General features: G+C 34.4%; 1 protein-coding gene across 1 annotated transcript in view; it reads left to right on the forward strand.

The window, feature by feature from the left end:
* The window catches only part of NEK10 (NIMA related kinase 10), a 238,999-nt gene extending 225,807 nt beyond the window's left edge, over positions 1 to 13,192 (forward strand). Inside the window, exons 34-37 of the mRNA XM_087946352.1 lie at positions 4,909 to 5,017; positions 8,849 to 8,901; positions 9,059 to 9,114; positions 10,700 to 13,192. Of these exons, the coding sequence (XP_087802478.1) occupies positions 4,909 to 5,017; positions 8,849 to 8,901; positions 9,059 to 9,114; positions 10,700 to 10,748 (267 nt within the window). The 3' untranslated portion in view covers positions 10,749 to 13,192. The remainder of the gene's footprint in view (positions 1 to 4,908; positions 5,018 to 8,848; positions 8,902 to 9,058; positions 9,115 to 10,699) is intronic.
* The last annotated feature ends 5,371 nt before the right edge of the window (positions 13,193 to 18,563 follow it).

Here is an 18,563-nt window from a genome sequence, read left to right on the forward strand (position 1 = left end):
ACACCAATATGGAAGGTAAATAGAAAAAAAAATACAAAGGGAGGGAGAGAGAAAAAGAAAAGAGACTACTCCCTTAAAAAAAGAAAAGAAAAAGGAAGGAAATCATTAATACTAAAGCTTTTCCTTTAAAATAGAATGCAAACGTAAAAATTAGACTTCAAAAACAAAAACAAGTTCCAAAAGGCCAAAGATCCAAATAGCTATTCCAAAAAGTAAGCTAGTAAGGAGGGGGTTTGTTAAAGTAAGAAAAAGAGATAGAATATTTCCAAGCCTCTAGTTGGCAGTGTTACAAAGTTTCTTCTGCTTTCACTTTCCCCCTCCTTTTCCAAACAAGATATAATAAAAATTAATTAAAAAGGGAAAAAGATATTTAAAAAGATGACTAGCAGGGAGTCTGTAGCCTAAAATATTATAAAGTCAAAAAGGAAAGAAAGAATAGGTGGAAGAAGAGGGGGGGGGAAAGCAGTCCATTTTCAAAATCTAAAATCATGTGTAAAAAAATCCAGCAATGAGAAAAAAAATAAAAAAAAAATTACTTTGACTTCCTGTTTAAAATTGCCGCTTAATCACTTCTGTCAAAACTTTTACAGATTCTTTCTTTTCCTTAGGGTGTCCTTTCAAATCTTAAAATAAAGAAAAAATTCTCACCAAACCGGCACACTTTCTCTTTCCGTTCTCTTTCGTTTCGGAGCTGTCCCAACTTCAGCAGCTTTAATGGCTGCCTCCTTGCTGCTGGCAAAAAGAGCTACTCCTGGATCAACCAGGGACTTTGCGGTGTCCCTGGGATCGAAAAGATGCACTCTTTACATTCATTGTCTCTTCGGGACGGTTTAGATCCGTTTGGACCGTCCAGGAGCAAAGATATCGGCAGCAATCTCAGACCTCCAAGATCACATGCCGTATCGTTGCAACGCCAGCTCCGCCCTCCTAGTCAATAGTCAAGACCTTGTTGATGACCCAAACTCCGTCAAGGACCTTGGAATACTCATCTCTAATGATCTAAGTGCTAGAGCCCACTGTAACTACATAGCCAAAAAGGCATTAAGAGTTGTTAACCTAATCCTATGTAGCTTTTTCTCTGGTAATATCATACTACTAACTAGGGCATACAAAACATTTGCCAGACCAATACTTGAATACAGCTCATCAGTCTGGAACCCTCATTATTAACACAGTTGAGAAAGTCCAGAAATATTTCACAAGAAGAGTTCTACACTTCTCTACTCGTGGCAGATTACTTTATGCCACCAGACTTGAAATTCTAGACCTAGAAAACCTAGAACTATGCAATCTTTGGTCCGATCTAAGTATAGTATATAAAATCATACATTGCAATGTCCTACCGGTCAATGAATACTTCAGCTTCAACCATAACAATACAAGAGCACACAATAGATACAAACTCAGGGTTAACCGCACCAAACTTGATTGCAGGAAATACAACTTCAGCAACAGAGTGGTCAATGTCTGGAATACTCTACCTGACTCTGTGGTTTCTTCCCTAAACCCCAAAAACTGTGACTTTAGACTTTCTACTATTGACCTCACCCCTTTCCTAAGAGGTCTTTAGGGGGCATGCATAAGCGCACCAACGTGCCTACCATCCCTGTCCTATTGTTTCTTTTATTTTTCTGATATGTATTCATTTCATGTATTCATAACTATGTTTATCCTTATACCTATTATCTTGTAAGCGATTGACAAAACAAACAAACAAACAAACAAATAAATATTCTTTCCATAAGTTCTAAATTAATAAAAGCTTTTACTCAAGAGAAAAAAAATGTAAGTTCCTCCCCCCTTTTACTAATTTGAGTGTGTCACCTCAGTGGTTAAAATATACCTTAATTCCCTCATCTTAATTCCCAATAAACATTTATTTTTAACTAATTATAATAATAGTCATTCCCTAAAAAACTACATAACATATATCTTTTCAGTAAGATTCCGCAATGTATTTTTCCCCTTTAATTTCATGGAATTTATTTATAGTTTCAAAACAAAGATAAGAAAAAAAAAACAATCAGTCCATTTAACTAATCCTGGTCACTGATATTAATCTCATTTTTAAACATCCTCACAGTTCATTTCAATTATTTCAATTTATTTAATAAACATTAACATTTCTTTTAAATATAAGAATAAAGATATACATTCACTAGTAAAGAATATCAGTGTCCATCCCTCCTTTTGATAATCTATATTTCTCTATTTTCTAAATATTTTGTAATTGCAAATACATCCTATTACCCCTCATCTCCATGAGGAATCCCCCTTTTTTAAAAATTTATTAACCATTATCTCTATGTCTTCTACATAAACAGTTTCTTTTCATTATTTTGTAATTCCCATATTTCTTTATTTCCTGCTCCTGTTTCTCATTACCTCTCTTCCCCTTCATTTTCCCATATCTTTTTCCTTCCAATTTGTGTCCCTCTCCCTCTTTATATCTTCCTTTCCCCTTTTCTGCTGCTCCTTTCTGCCTTGCCTAATTTCACAGGTATTCCCCTTTTTAGTTACCTTCTTGAATCTCAAATTTTTAACCCCCCTTCTTTTCCCTCTTCTTTGTGGTGTTCTTTATGTTAATTGTCTATTTAAGATGGCTGCTCCTTGAACTAACTCCTCCTTCTCTGAAATTCTTTCTTCATGTTCTTCAATCACCATTTCCATAGCTTTTAAACCAGAGCCAAGTGATTCACCTCTTTCCTATAGTAATTCTTTTATATTTTTAAGTTCCATTTTTAGATAGAAAAGAGAAGATATATCATCATTGCACACTCTTATATCTTATAATCGTTGAAATCCACAAAAACTTTTATTTTCCTTCTTTCTTCTTAAGGCTTTCTAGATTCACAATTATTCCAACAATGGGTCTATACCAAAATCACCAATTAGTCCTATAGTCTATCTTTTCTTACTTCTTCTTTTATTCTAGTTCAGCTTTCACTTTCTAGGGTTCTTGTTTTATTGTTTCAATATTTCTTTTACATAGTATCAACTCAAGTTCATAAAGAAACAGGATCTTTTTCCTTTTATATTTAAATTTAAATTTTTGTCCACAAGATGGCACTCTCTGTTATGCAAAGTTTCACCTTTTCTCCCTGTTTTATTATTCAGGGCTTTTTGAGTCTCAATATTCCAATACAATTGAGTCTCCAGTTTGTATATTTGCACCCCCCTTATTTTTATTTTTTTGACACTCTTAAGTCCAGCTTTAACTGATGCCTGTTTGTTGCCAAAATATTTTAATCCAATTTAGTTAAGTATCTTGTTCCAGCCTTTTCCTTTCCCAATTCGAAGCCCCATTTAGCTGTCAAAGTTATTTTTCTTTTTTCCCCCTTCCCTTTGTATTTCTGCCGCTTTCTTTTCTTTTTTAAAAATTCATTGTTACATTAATCCTGGGGTACCTTTTATTTGGTTGTTGCACCCAATTGTCCCGGCTCACATGCTATCCACCTCTTTCTTCACTCCTGCACAAACTTAGTCCAGCTGAGTCCTCCTCTTTGGGGTGGCCATTTTAGACCACCGCTTTAGTCACCTTCAGGGGAGAAATTGCCAAGCCCAGGGGGAGAGATGCGGCTCCCCTCAACCTGGCTGGCGGCTTCCCCTTTCTCCACCATCCCTCTGAGGCAGCTTCAGCCCCTAATCACAATGATTGGGGCTCTCCGATGAGAGAACATGGGCCGTAGCCACAGACAATCGCAATCTACCATCTGTCAGCAAGGAGGGCTCAACCCGGAAGCCATTTAAATTCTTGTTCTAACCTCTGCTTCCTCATACTCTCTTTATCTCTTTTCTTAAAATTGATGTCTTCATTATCTAGACCCTTTTGTAATTCCTGTGTGGCCACTCTAGTCAATCCCTTTTGCATATATGATACGTGAAAATAATCCATTGCTCTTCTAATTTAGTCATATATCTTTTTAAATGTTTAAATCATCTGATTTCATTTGTAAATCTATTATTTCCATCTCTTTCTTATAGGCTGCAATTTTTAAATCCAACTATAAATGCATTTTGGTTTTATTCATTAAGGCTTTTTCTTCTTCATTAATACCTTCTAATCCATTACAGAATTAAATAGCTTGAAAACTCCTGTACTCACTTATCCATCATTTCTTTTAATGTAACCATCTGATGCCTTTTAGCATACTTCAAAGTCAAGTATAAACAAGAGGAATTTTCCAATGAGAAAAGATTATTTTAATTAATCTCTGAATTTTCCCTTAATTAAATCTATTTGAACTTTTAATTCATTTAAAACTTTTAAAATCAACACTGTAATCAAAGTTTTGTTTTATATTCCAAAAAGAAAATTGTTAACAAAACTTTAGGCACATATTTTTGTCTTAATCAATTGAAAGAGGACTCACTCAGAAAATAAAACCAGATGTGTGGTTTTGCAAATTTTCAAACTTTAACAAAAAGTTTATAGAAAGTAAACTCCAAAGAGATTTTAAAATTTTGATGTTAGTTGATCTTTGGATTCTCTTTTATTAGTGAAAGGTGTTGCTTTTGAGAAACAGAACACCATGATTTTGCAAGGATCTGTGCAAAGGAGAATTTACAGTTATATTAGATGAGGGGGATATTTGTGGCTCTTGTTAAAATCTCATAAAGAGAAATGTTGTTAAAACAGTCACTCTTCCTAAATCAGATGGAAGAGCAGCCATTCCACTAATCTAGTATCTAACCTGTATGGAATTTATGTTGTTGGTCATTCAGCAGAATTGTGTTATGCTTAGAATTAAAACATATCATGTCTATGATAGAATTAAAATTATTTTTATTATGTATGTGCAACCTGACTTCCATTTTAGAACAGATCTCTAGTGCTAATTATTGTCTAGTAAAACATTTATGAAATGAAGAAAATAAAGTTTTTATTTGTGTTTGATCTTTTTTTAGGTACTTCAAGGTTCCCCAGAATTGATTGAACCTAATTTTTTGACTTCAGATTGCCATTTGTTGCTTCACTCTTCAAGTGGCAGTACTTTAGTCCTAGATGACAGACCTGGTAAGTCTAGTAAAAAACCACATTGCTTAGTAGTTATTTACATTGATAATATCCAGCAAATGTGGATAATTATTAATAAAAGCTCATTTAGACCAACAGGGTTCAAGTGTCTTCTGTGAACCAAGGCAGTATTTTTCCCCCTACCCCTTATATAGCAGCTGTAGTTGGCCATAATCATCAAAGGTCTGGTAGTAATATCCCATTTTAAATCATCTAATTTGAAATAAAGCACATATATGTGTGTTATATTTTGTCAGCAGCACTAATTCCATTTTTTCTCTTTTTAAATTTAAAATACAGAATCAAATAAGAAAAAGAAAAAAATACAAGATAAAAACAAAGACAAAAAATAAGCTTATAGAACAAAATATTAAACACACATAAAATGTCCTCTCTGGTTGAATACTGATAAATATATTTCAGCAATAATACTAGTAGTTGTTCTCCCCACCCTTGCAAAACAGGTCCACAATTTATGAACTTCTGCATTTACATTTGAAGAATTGCTATATAATATTAATATCTCAAATATTAAATCTATTATCAATCAACCAATTTGACGTATCACATATCCATTATATAAAAAAATATACAGGTAGTCCCAACATCAAAGCTAAACTTCAAAGCCTTCTGTTAACAATTACTATATTTAACTTGCAGAAATAGTCTCTCATTTCTTATAAACTCACTGCAGCCATTGTTTCTGATCCATCCAGGATTAAATACCATTGATTGATCCTTGATAACAAAAACAACTCTTTCCAGTTTATCATCTTTTCTTTTCTTTAAAATTATAAATGGAATCTTTCCAAGCAGCTGCTTCTCACTCCCAGAAAATATAGGTCTCTATTGAAAATATCTTCATAACACTTCTTATTCAGTAAATTTTCCTGCAAATTGCAACACATGTATCTTGATAGCTATCTTTTAGTTAAACGTGATGGTTCCATTCCACTGACTTCATGAACTTTCCTAAGAAAATCCTGTTCTTTAATACCACCACCCCTTAGCCTCCAACCTCAGGTTTCAAACAAATTTGTTAATCATGAATTCCAATCCATCCAATTGCACAGCTGATTTATCTATTGTTGGATGTCTGCTTTAGATTTGAATTTGAATTGTGACAAATTCACAAACCTTTTATCTAATTTTCCATTTAAAACTTGTAAGCTGCCAAACATTTCTTTTCAACAATTTTCAAGAAGACTTTAATATTAAACCCATTTGAGTCCCATATCTCTTTTATATCTCCTTTTGGGGGCATTGTAAAACATATACCTTGTTTCCCCGAAAATACAACCTACTCAGAAAGTACGTCCTAGCTAGTGTCAGGCTACAGAACTTTTCCCATTCACTCAACTAGAATGAACTTCTGAAAACGTATCCAAATGTATCACAAAGGAATTCTTTATTGAGATGAGACAATTCCTGTAGGAGTTCAAAGCAGCGTCTGAGGTCTCTCAGGCATACAGGGATACATAAGGGAGTTTAGAACCCCTCCCCTTATCTCGATGTGTATTTAGTGAAACAAAAGCCAGTATGTTAATTCATCCCCACCCTTCTTGTAAGGAACAATCTTTTCACAGTTTCCCAGGGCATACCTAATTTCCCCCCACCCCCTTTTTAGAACGAACTATTCAAGAGATTCCCAAAGTACAATCTCACTGTGGAATTTTTATGACCTTCTCATCTCCTGGTTGTGCCTCTCAGAGGTGATAATTATGGCCATCTGGCTTTTCTCCCTCCATCATATCATGTGTGGATTATACAAATTCGATATGATTAAATATATTCAGGTTACATCAAGAAAGGATTTCTTTATCAACCTCCCCCCCCTTTTCTTCTTCCACTGAAGAAATGACAGATACAAGGATCTGACAGCTAGATTTTTACACATGAGCCCAATATAAGTCCTACCCCCAAAATAAGCCCTAATTAAGACCCCGTCCACTCCAGGGTGCTAGATTTTTTACACAAATGAGCCCAATATAAGTCCTACCCTCAAAATAAGCCCTAATTAAGACCCCGTCCACTCCAGGTAAAAATTAAGCTAGGATGGGGGTGGGGGAATGGACCTGCCCTACTACTTACCTTCGGACAGTTGTAGCCAGGCCTTGAACACCTTGGGCCATTTCTTCTGCTGCAGCCGGCAAGGCTTTCCTGAAGGTCTCTAGCTGATAACAGAACTCCGGATCAATCTGGAGCTCTCCTATCAGCTATAGAGGCTTCAGGAAAGCCTTGTTAGTAGACTTCCATATCAGCTATAGAGGCTTCAGGAAAGCCTTGTTAGTAGACTTCCAGCTGATATTGCAGCGCTGTTGGACGTGAGGAACAGGTCTCCAAGCTGCCACGCCAAGTTCTCCCTGTTGGAGGGTTCCAAAAGGAGCTAAAGCCACCCTGTAGGGGTGATGAAAAAAAGAGGGGCACTCTGCAGTTCGCAGAGAGCAGCAACTCTTCTGCTAGACTCAGGGCTTCTTCCCTCTCCCTCGATGAGAAGAGGCAGCCATCATGGTTGCAACGAAGCTGGGATAGCTAAGGCAAGTAAGAAATGTGCAGGAGTGGTGCAGAAAGTTGGAACTGGGTAAGAGGATTATTTTTTTATCTAGACTCTAACTTTAAAGAAAAAAAAAGGAAAATCCAGGAAAAAAGAATTTTAGAACTATTTTTAAAAGTGGCAAATTACCATAGGGACAAAAATCCAAGACCCGAAAGAGGAACTAATGGGAGAGAAGCTAAAGACCTTATAAAACATAGACTCTTAAATTGGGATGGCATTGTTTTGGAATGGCATAAAATGCTGGACTATCCACTTGAATCTATTTGAATATCTGACTTTGCTCCCATAAATTGAACTAAATTTGGATTAATTAAATCATTAAGATTTGAAACAATGCTGAAACCTAAGCTGAGGGCACCATTAACTGGTGAATGGAATATACCAGACCCCTACCAGTTTAGAATTTTTTTTTTGATATCCTTCAAATTTAGATTATCTAAATCTTTAATCTGTTTGTAACTTTCTAAAGTTTTAATCACCCTTTTGTTTTAATGACCCTTATTTCAACAGTATATATATTTCTACATCCTTAAATTTGTATTTAAAACTTCTTTTGCTAATGATTGAAGGAAATTCACCTGGTGTTTTCAGAATTGTCAATCCAAAGCAATTTCCAAAAGTGATTAGAAAAGAAAGTATGCAAACCCAGTGTCATTTTAATGGCTTTGTGGTTTGAACAAGATGGCTACTCCCTCATCTCTCAAGGTTCTAAACACATCAGAGACTGCTGTCTTGCATTCTCCTCACAAGGAACAACTACCTGGAACTTGTGAATGGCCTATTTGGAATCTCTTTGTTCTTTGCTATGGTTGTCATCTCTGCTCTTTGCAGAGCTATCTTCAATCTACTATTCTTTCAACACACTGTTTTCTAATGAAGCTATCTTTGCTCCATCATACCTCTTCAAGCCAGTGAATATAAGGATTAAGCTAATATTTTTATTTTTTAACACTTTTGTAACTACAAAAAGAGATCAAACAACCACCCTGGGAGAAGACACACAACTGTTCTAATAACAACAATTGCTATTAATTAAAATGAAAGGAAGTATTCAAAACATCTAAACTAGTGCTATTGAAATGAATATATATTTGGACCTCTTAATCCTAGAGAAGATCTATATCTAAAAACAGCTCAGTTTATAACATCCTATGTTTTATTATTTCCATAATATTCTATTTTAAGCAAGCTTTTTTGCTGAAAAAATGTTCTCATATACATTTACACAAATATCTGTTCAATTATCCAACTTTATCTCATTTATATACTGATAGGTCTACTTGGCACTTTTGACATGGATGAAGGAATGACATATGAACAAATGCAGGTTAGACTTTGTTTTTGGAATTGTAAGCAATTTTTAGGTCTTTTGGATGAAGGAATGACATATGAACAAATGCAGGTTAGACTTTGTTTTTGGAATTGTAAGCAATTTTTAGGTCTTTTGAAAAATTTATCATGAAACTTATATGCTTCATTCTTAGACTGTAGTTGAAGAGGTTCTGGAGGAATGTGGATATTACAATTTTACCTCAAGCAGGTGAGTTTCATTTCAAAAGGAAATGTTAAAGTGTGATGAAGTTATTAAATGCAAATATTAATTCTTTTTCTAATGACAGATCATATTAAGCTGAACAAGGTAAAGGTTTCCTTGTCAATCACGTCTGACTCTAGGGTATGGTGCTTAGCTCCCTTTCTTAGCTGAGGGAGCCAGCATAGTCCAAAGACAATTTCCATGTTCATGTGGTCAGTATGGCTATATGCTTAAGGCCCACAGATTGCTGTTACCTTCCCACCAAAGTGGTACCTATTAATCTATTGCATTTCCATGCTTTCAAACTGTTAGGTGGGCAGGAACTGGGGCAAGTAACAGAAGTAACCCCAGTGTGCAGAACTGAGGTCTCGAATTCAGACCATCAGCTTTCCAGCTGACAAGCTCATTATCTTTAACCATTGAGCCATTGTACCCCCTTATTAAGCTTAATAGAAAGCATCATTTAATTGAATGCAGGTAAGTGGGTAGGTAAAACTGATATGTAAGATTTGGATTATAATTCCATAGGAAAATAGCACAATACTTCACTGTACTTTCCTCTCGTTTCTTCTTTCTCTGTAAAGCCAAATTTTGGATTTTTTAAAAATAAAATCAGTAAAAATACTTTTATTAGTAAAAAGTCTTTTTAAACAAAAACAAAACTTTCTGAAAAATACATTAACTAGTTGGAATATTTGAAAGAGTTTGCCCAAATAAAACTAATAAAATAAAGCAAAAGGATATAAAATGAAACTGTTTGGAAAAATCTGGCATGAACCCATTATTCTGATTTCAGTAAGTGCTATTCTTCTCTACCCATCCCTGATAACTAGTCCAACTGCTGACTTCCCATTAGGATTAATGTATGCTAGAAATTAATCAGAAAACCTTATTAATTGACCATATTAAAACGAGTCACAGTGAATGATCAAAACTCTAGATATAGAATCAAGACTATTGATCCAATTAACGTGGAATTGTGAATTCTGCCTGGCAGAAGATCGCAAAGACCAGAGACCATTTTTGTCAACCAAAATTAACTTTTTAACTGCAGGTGCTATGCATGAGACAATCTGTTTGGAATTGATATACTTTAGGGAATTTGGGTTTTTAGAATTTAGAATTACCTATCTTTTCTCCCCAATCAATGAAACTAAAATATAAAAAACAGAATGTCTAGTAATCAAATTGTCATTTTACATAGTAAAGCTGAATATCTGTCTTGCTTTATTTTACATATATCAGATAGCTCATGACTCACACTTCTGGGATAGAAAAAGCATCTTTGGGTGTCTAATTCTTAAGCTTTTGTTTAGAAAAAGTTGCTTGTATATATCTGTAACAAAACAGATGTTGAATGTCTTGCAAAACCATTCTGTCTGTGCTTTTTACTAATACTACATTTTCTACTAATTTTCAACAAGCTGGACAGTGCTATTATATCTCAGATGAGAAGATCATAAACTGACCTATCTGCCTATGTTGATGCATCTCTAATATATTCCAGTTTAGTAGCAGAGATTTAGGCTAACTCAAGATGAAAATGCTATTATTATTTTTTTATTCCATTAAAGCTCTTAAATCTTTTTAGGTATCAATACTATCCTTGGGGAGCAAGAAATCATTCAGCCAGAAGATGAGCACGTGTAATTTTGACTACATTGGCAGATTTTCTAATAAGGTCTAAATGTCTTGACTTTAGCTGTTATTTTCCCAATGATAAAGGGAAACACTGGATAAAACACAAGACAAAAGGAAACACACAGGAAACAGAAATCATTCAGATCTTCTATGTAGCTTACAAAGAATCATCAAGCAATAGAACTCTAGTGTATGTCTTTGGCAGTAGGTATATGCAATATAGTTATGATGTGGTTTATGCAAAAGATATGGTTTATGCAAAATGTAAACATTTTTCCAAGTACTTCGACTAAGATGACAATGCACAGTTCTTCAGCACATTCTTGATTTTTGGAATGGCCTGTTGAATACTCAGGCTTATTAGAAATCTTAGTTTTTACAGATTTCTTAATACCAGAGAGTCTATTTTTTATAATAGAATATATTTTAGACAGAGAGCAATTTAGAATGTCTAAGGAAAGGATACAAAGTCTATCTATATTAAAATCAAAAATAACTGGGGAATCGGAAAAGAGCATTCCAAATACTGCTTTAATTATTTGAAATAGTTGGGATTTATACTGCAATAATACAGACAGTATTTACAGCTTTCACAATTTCTAACATTTGTTAAAAGATTAGTGCACGAAACATGCTTAGATTCTATAGTAAATATTAATATCTAGTCTAGATATAGATGTAAAGCCACACAAAAACATGTACATATATATTTATATTAAACAAATACTGTAATTAATTATTATTGCTAATTAGATATGGCATTGCATTTTTAAAAACTGGAAATCTTTCTGAAAAATGTTTATAAAATAGTAGTGCACACATTATTATCTGGACATTTCTTTACCTTTATACCTTTGGCATATTTTTAGCTTTACTAAATCTTTTAAATTTAGTAAATACTGAGTAAATGTATGGTTATCTACAGTGAGGATGTAAGTTTTATAGATTGTAGTAATGTAGTAATTTCCAAATTCCATTGACTTTTTAAAATAATATATTTGAAAATTTTAATATAGGCTTTAATCTTTGAACATGTAAGATGAAGGACAATATCCAATATTGTCTTAGGGGATTGAAAGAGAAAAGGAAATCAATTCTACCAACTGTATCTGTTAATATACTGTTGGTTTACATAAAATGTAATGTATATGTATGTTAACAATATTTTTGAAGTTACACGCTTACAGTAATTTAAATTACTAGGAGGCATATTACTTAATATAGCATACTATATTTAGTTAAGGGAGATGTGGAGGGAGGCCTAGGAAAAAAGTACGTTCAGATTTGCCTATTCTAACATATCTTAATCTGCTACAAATTATAAAATGAATTTGAGATAAAACAAAAAGGATGTTTGAAATCAAAATAAGAAAACTGCAACAAAATACTACAAAGCAAAAATACCATCTAGCATTGCAATTTATCACTTTTAAAAGGCAATAATACTTCAGCAATGTTTTCTGCATTTAGGTGCTGAAGTTGGTAATGAAGATGCACATACTGAAACTTTCAGTAGGACTGCATGACTTAGAGATTAGCTAGGTTCTTATATGTATGTACGGTGTGTTTTAAGGGGTATAGACCTTCTCTACATTTTGCTTGTTCACTACAATAAAATCAATAGAACCAAGCAGCTGCGTGGTTCATGGTGGCAAATATTTTTACACAACAAGAAATTTTATATGGGAACTGTATTAGTTCTGGATATTGATAAACAACAAAATTTCATAGAAATAATAGTAAATAATACAGTGACAATTGCAAGGGGGGTCAAGATGGCAGCCACAGAATCATGGTGAAAACCCCATCCCTTTCTTCATGTACCAGATATTGGCACACATACAAAAGAGGTGGGTTTCAATCACAAAGGCACAACCACTGTCTTTCTTGATGTTGCCTACAAACACCACTGAATTGAGCAGTCAAAAATAAAAAAACAGGCCAAATTCTGCTCAGACAAAAATTGCTGCATTGCTTCAAAAGTAATTCTTGATAATTAAGGAATTGATAGCTCTGAGTCATGTCAAATACATTTTAATGCTAAAATTGATAAAAACTGGTTACTCAACAATCTGTTTGAATCCAGTGTCTATCCCTCACAGTTTTTTATACATAGATTCTGTCCTGTACCAAATTAAACCAGTGCAGATTTACATGTGGTTCTTCAAACTATAGACCACAGAAGGGGCACCTTTTCAGGTATAAAAGGCATACTATAAATTTCAAGGAAACTTTGCTTCCTATCACTGCTGATATTGCAGTATAGTTAACAGTTATCTGTCTTTGTAGTTGTATAAATTTCCTTCCAATTCTTTAATGTTCTTAGCATACACCAAATGCTTGTATAATTATACTGAATCTGATAGTACCATCTGTAATGGCCTTTGAAATAGGAACAATATGAGAATATGATTACACATTTTGAAATTTCAAATAATAAAGCATGTTGATTACTTTTTAAAAACTGTTTGTAATTATACTGTTAACCTTCAAAACTCAGCATTTACCATCCTGGGAATAAAAGTAAAAGTATAGCATTTTTTTAGTTTTAGAATATCAAACTACCAAAATCATTGGAAGGTCAAATATTTGCATTCACTTCTAATTTAAAATATCATCTAATGAAAACAGAACATTACCTAAACAATCATTCCAGACACTGAAATTGAGACAGGTTCTAATTATTTTTGTCTATATTTTCTTAAAACAATTATGTTTTCAAGAGTTAACAGGGAAAAATACTTTTTGATTTTTTTATGCAATTGAATTCCTATACAGTTTTTAAATTAGTATAGCTATACCAACAAGAATGAATTTTTTCTACAGTTATTAATATGCTACACAAGTTAATACTTGAAAATATTGATAAAATAAATATATTGAAAATTATTATTTTGATAGCTATTACTTATTGCAATTATTCTTCAAATGCAAATTTCATTTTGCTTGAGTTTCAGATTGAAGAGATAAAACCAAGGATGCTTGATAGCTGAGGTGGGAATGAAAAAGAATGTGGCAAGAGCCACGCAATTAAAGACCCACACCTTTTTAGCTGTTGCATATAAAACGTAGGGTGACGTAGATAAAAAAGGGTTTTATGTAGGATGACCTACATAATAATACAGATATATGAATTTGACTGATATGTTACACTAATATATATAAATTTCCTAATTTTTATTTTTTATTTAAAAGAAATGCAACATTTGGCAAGAGTTGGATATCTTTTACAATAATTATAACAACCATAGACAAAAAGACACCTACATCTTGCTATCTTCTGGTGTGAAGTGATAAAATCACATATTTCAACTAGATGCCAAAATTGGACACTCTATAGGAGAATTCATTCATCCTAATTCAAATTATTCATTAGCTGGCTTAATCTTGGGAACAGTACCAGATGTGAAGGTTAGCAACTTTTACATAATTCATACTGTATCTATTGCATCCATTATAGGGAAGGATATTCTTGCTGGTGTTTGAAGAGCACCTGACAGCCATAACAGAGAAGATAATACAGAGTGGTAGGCTGATCATACACTGGGATTTTCCTTTTGTTTTTTCCCCAATTGTTTTTGTTTGAGGAAGAGGGGATAAACTTATTTTAAAGTTTATGCAAAAATTACCATATGTTTCCTAACTGAAAATAGTGGGAAATCATGTTGATCATTTTTACCAGTTGAGCCCACAATCATTGGTCTTGTCAGAAAAGGTTATGGAGATTTTTAAAAAAGGGTTAGGGCCGTTTGTAGCCTAATGCCATCATTTGCTTTTCACTGTTTTATAGCGATTTCTTCAGCTTGAGCATGGTAGCAAGCTAGAATATCCTTGTAGGATGGATATCCTTGCAATTGCCTTTTATTTAGGATTATGAAAATAACCGAAAAGTCACTCTGTATCATTTCTTATTTGTGATCTATACTACTTCTTTTTATCTAATTTCTAAGCAAACCAATCTCAGACTGATCTGTTCCATATTTTTATGCAATTTAACGTCTTCTCTAATACATGTTTTGTAACTACTGCCCATTGTATATTTTGTGTAGTATACAAATCCAGCTTAGCCTTTCTAAATTTGTTGAAACACCTTTCCCAAACATATGTGGGTCCTGATCAGCAGTGGTATTCAGTAGGTTCTGACCAGTTCTGGAGAAGCAGTAGCGGAAATTTTGAGTAGTTCGGAGAACCGGCAAATACCACCACTGAATGGTCCCACCCCCATCTATTCTCTGCCTCCCAAATCCCAGCTGATCGCCTGGGTATTCTTTTGTTGCCCTGCACAGGAGAACAGAGCTGGAAAGCAGGTTAGTGGAGTGGGGAGGGAATGGGATTTTGTAGTAACCTTCCCCTGGAGTGGGGTGGGAATGGAGATTTTACAGTATCCTTCCCCTGTCACACCCACCAAGTCATGCCACGCCACACCACACCCACCAAGCCGCACCCACAGAACGGTAATAAAAATTTTTGAATCACCATTGGTCCTGATGTAAAACATGTCAGTTTTTATAAATATTTCTACCAAAAATAAAGAATAGCAGTAGACCCAGCATTACAGTGATACATATTATAGCCAAGTTTGCTGATGTGAAATGTGGTACTTCAAAGTAAAAGAAATTAGTAGCAAACTGTAGTTATCTGGACAGATACACATTAAAAGCATGCAATAAGAACTGAGTGCCTGCTATACAGGAGTAGAGAAATAATAATGTAACATTTTTAACAATAATCCTACTTTATAGTAAATGCTTCTAATCCAGCAATAGATATTATATAATATTATATAATATATACTATGTAATATATATTACATAAAGTATTTTCCAATTCTTAAAATAGAGCTGATAAATATTTATACTAAATGTATTTCGAAGTTTTCTTTTCTATAGTGTGCTGACAAGTTCAATTCACTTTGTTGGCATTGGAAAATTGTTGCACTCCATTTATATAGAACAATTTTTATTATTCGCTTAAGTATATGGATGAAACAACTGGTATTTAAAAGTTAGAATTTAATTTATAAAGTATTAAAAAGAACAGCTGTAATGAATGGAAATCCTGGCACCAAACTAAAATTAAACTATCTCTTAATTGCAGACATATATGGAAATATTTATGTATTAATTAAATAAAGCATTATAATTAATTAAATAGAAGAAAAAATAAGTATAATTACAAAGTTGCCATAGTATGTATTACATATACATGTGTGTGTGTGTGTGTGTGTGTGTGTGTGTGTGTGTGTGTGAGGATAACATTTGATCTCCCACATCTGTTAGAGAAAGTATATTTATATATGGCTGACCTTTTCTGAGAGTGAGAATCTAGCTTGAGCAAGGATTAATGAATCAGGAGTAAGGTCTATTTAGCTTCTAGCTAAAATTCTTTTACTTCTGGCAGAAGTAAGATCTATTTAAGGAAATACATTCAGGAATAGGCAAAACCTATGCAGTTTCTAGTTAATTACAATCAGACAGACAATACAGCCTGCATGGGGCAGGCACAAAATGGACAGAATAATAAAAATGGTACTATTTTATGATGCAAGTCTTACCCCTTGTGCATCTGGATCATGTTTTGTGAACATAAAAAAGGACAACCTTGCAATGCATCATTAAGACACAATACAATTCCTCCAGACACCAACAGCCCTATGATACATAACCTGGGAATAAATGCAGAAGAAAATCACTAAGATTAGAAATTAGATTAAGATTAGACAAAGAAATAAATAAATTATTCTCCATTTACAGGCCACTGCCACTGTGGTCAGTAGGGTATGAGCTACTGACCACAATGGCAGTAGGGGTGTCAAACTCCATTTCATCAAGGGTTGCATCAGAGTTGTGTTTCATCTTGAAGGGCCCGGGGCGAGGTGTGTAGTGTGGGTGTGGCTGTGGTGATCGTGGCCATAGTGGGTGTTTGACAAAGGCTCAAGATGCATTTTTCCCTTTGCATTCAAAACTATTCCAGAAAAGGGGAGATTTACTTTCGGGTACAGTCTCAATTCCATAATGTAGTCATTAAAGGCACGTACAGTCGCCAGCTGCTATGGGGCTTGACTCTTGTATAGAAGCAGAGCATAAACAGATTGACAGTTTATCCAGGTGTGTCTAAAAACTGTCTGTCCAACAGTCTATCAAACATTGTTACTACCTCTAACAGAGTCCTAGAGAAGAACTTAATATTAGTACTAATTTACAAAATTGATATACCATCCAATTCTCAATGACCCAGGGTGGCTCACAACAATAAAAAGATTTACAATTAAATCAATCATAGGTAAAAGATTAAGATAAAAGATGACAAACTCAACGATACAAGGGGGCTCACTCTCTCTCATCAAAGACCTAGATGAAGAGCCAGATGTTTTTGGCTCTTCCGAACAACAGCCATCCAGATCTTGGAGGATACCTAGTTCTATTTGGAAGATGCTGCTAAAGACAAGATGAAGAAAGTGCTGCCTCCTGCAGCACTCTGCCAGACAAAATGGGGCATGGGGGACCTTGCGTGGGGGGGGGGGGCATGCCCCATTTTGGCTGGCAGAGTGCTGCAGGAGTCCGTCCAGGTACTTGCAACTCCTATGCACTCCATAAATGGATCTTTTCTCCCTAGGAAACATATATGCTAGCTGGTATTTGTTCCTGTCAATATTTTCCACAAAACAGAACTACAGTTATTTTTAATCTGTCCTAGCATCTGCAGAAGATAGAAATGGATAGGTGGCAAAAATTGTACTTATCACCAGAATGGCAGTCAGATTCAAAATGAATCTTTGAATGATTCTCAGGAATTACCATCTAAATCTAAATGACTACAAGCCATCATCCTTTGGCCTCTTTGGCCAAGGTGGTGAAATATGCTGTTTACAGGTGATAGGAATTGTGATCTATTACATTGATAGGCTGGCAATTTGAAGTCTACTCTGTGGGTGTCTAGTTTTTAATTGTAATTCATCTGTATGATGTACTGGTATAGTAAAACCAGAAACAGCTTCATCTAATAATTCAAATACACCCCATCAATCAGTTTCTGCATATAAGTATGTTGTCTCACCTTCTGGCTTTTTCTGTCCTGGATGCCATTTAAAATTATTTTGCTCGACTGAACCCTCAACAAATAGTACCTCCGTCCTTTGCATATTGTTTTGCTACTCTTGGATTCTTTCTTTTCATTTTATTCTGCTATTGCTTTTTTAATTGTTTGATTTACCTCCTCCCTTTTACAATTTGTTAGCCTTCTCAAATGCTGCTTTTGCAATAGTGAGACAATTCGGTCAGTAAAGGAATCCAGGGATATTTGAAAGAATGGTCCAATCTGGAGCCCTTGGAAGAATATCCCTCTCTATAAATGATCCCAGCAGTCAGAAGAGGAATCTACATAACACATATGTACCTGTCGCCTTCAAAAAGTATGATTCCCAAATAGTTTGTCTTCCCTCACAATCCAGCTCTTCTTATTTTATTGAAACTTTGTCCGACTTGCATTACCAGCAGTCTGCCCACAAAAAGGTCTTATCATAGCGAAACAGGATCTTTAACTCTTCCAAACAACAGTCTGGAAATAGAAACCCACATCATGCAAGTGTGGGTAAATATGGCCTCAACTTCATAATGGTTTCGAGGTTAATGTAAGATAGAGCCAGGATGGCAAACTTTGAGCAGTCCATCTGCCAGCTGGTACCATTCTGAACCTGTGTTTCCTAAACTATATAAGAATGGTCCAATTATTATTTTTTGTCAAGTTTTTTATTTTATTTTACATATACACATCAATACGTGAACAGTGTGGCACCTGGGTATCATATATTTTGA

The sequence above is a fragment of the Notechis scutatus genome, chromosome Z (assembly GCF_049901735.1).
Source record: "Notechis scutatus isolate UNSWTSFEM ecotype Mainland chromosome Z, rNotScu1.2, whole genome shotgun sequence".
In the NCBI taxonomy this organism is placed as follows: domain Eukaryota; kingdom Metazoa; phylum Chordata; class Lepidosauria; order Squamata; family Elapidae; genus Notechis; species Notechis scutatus.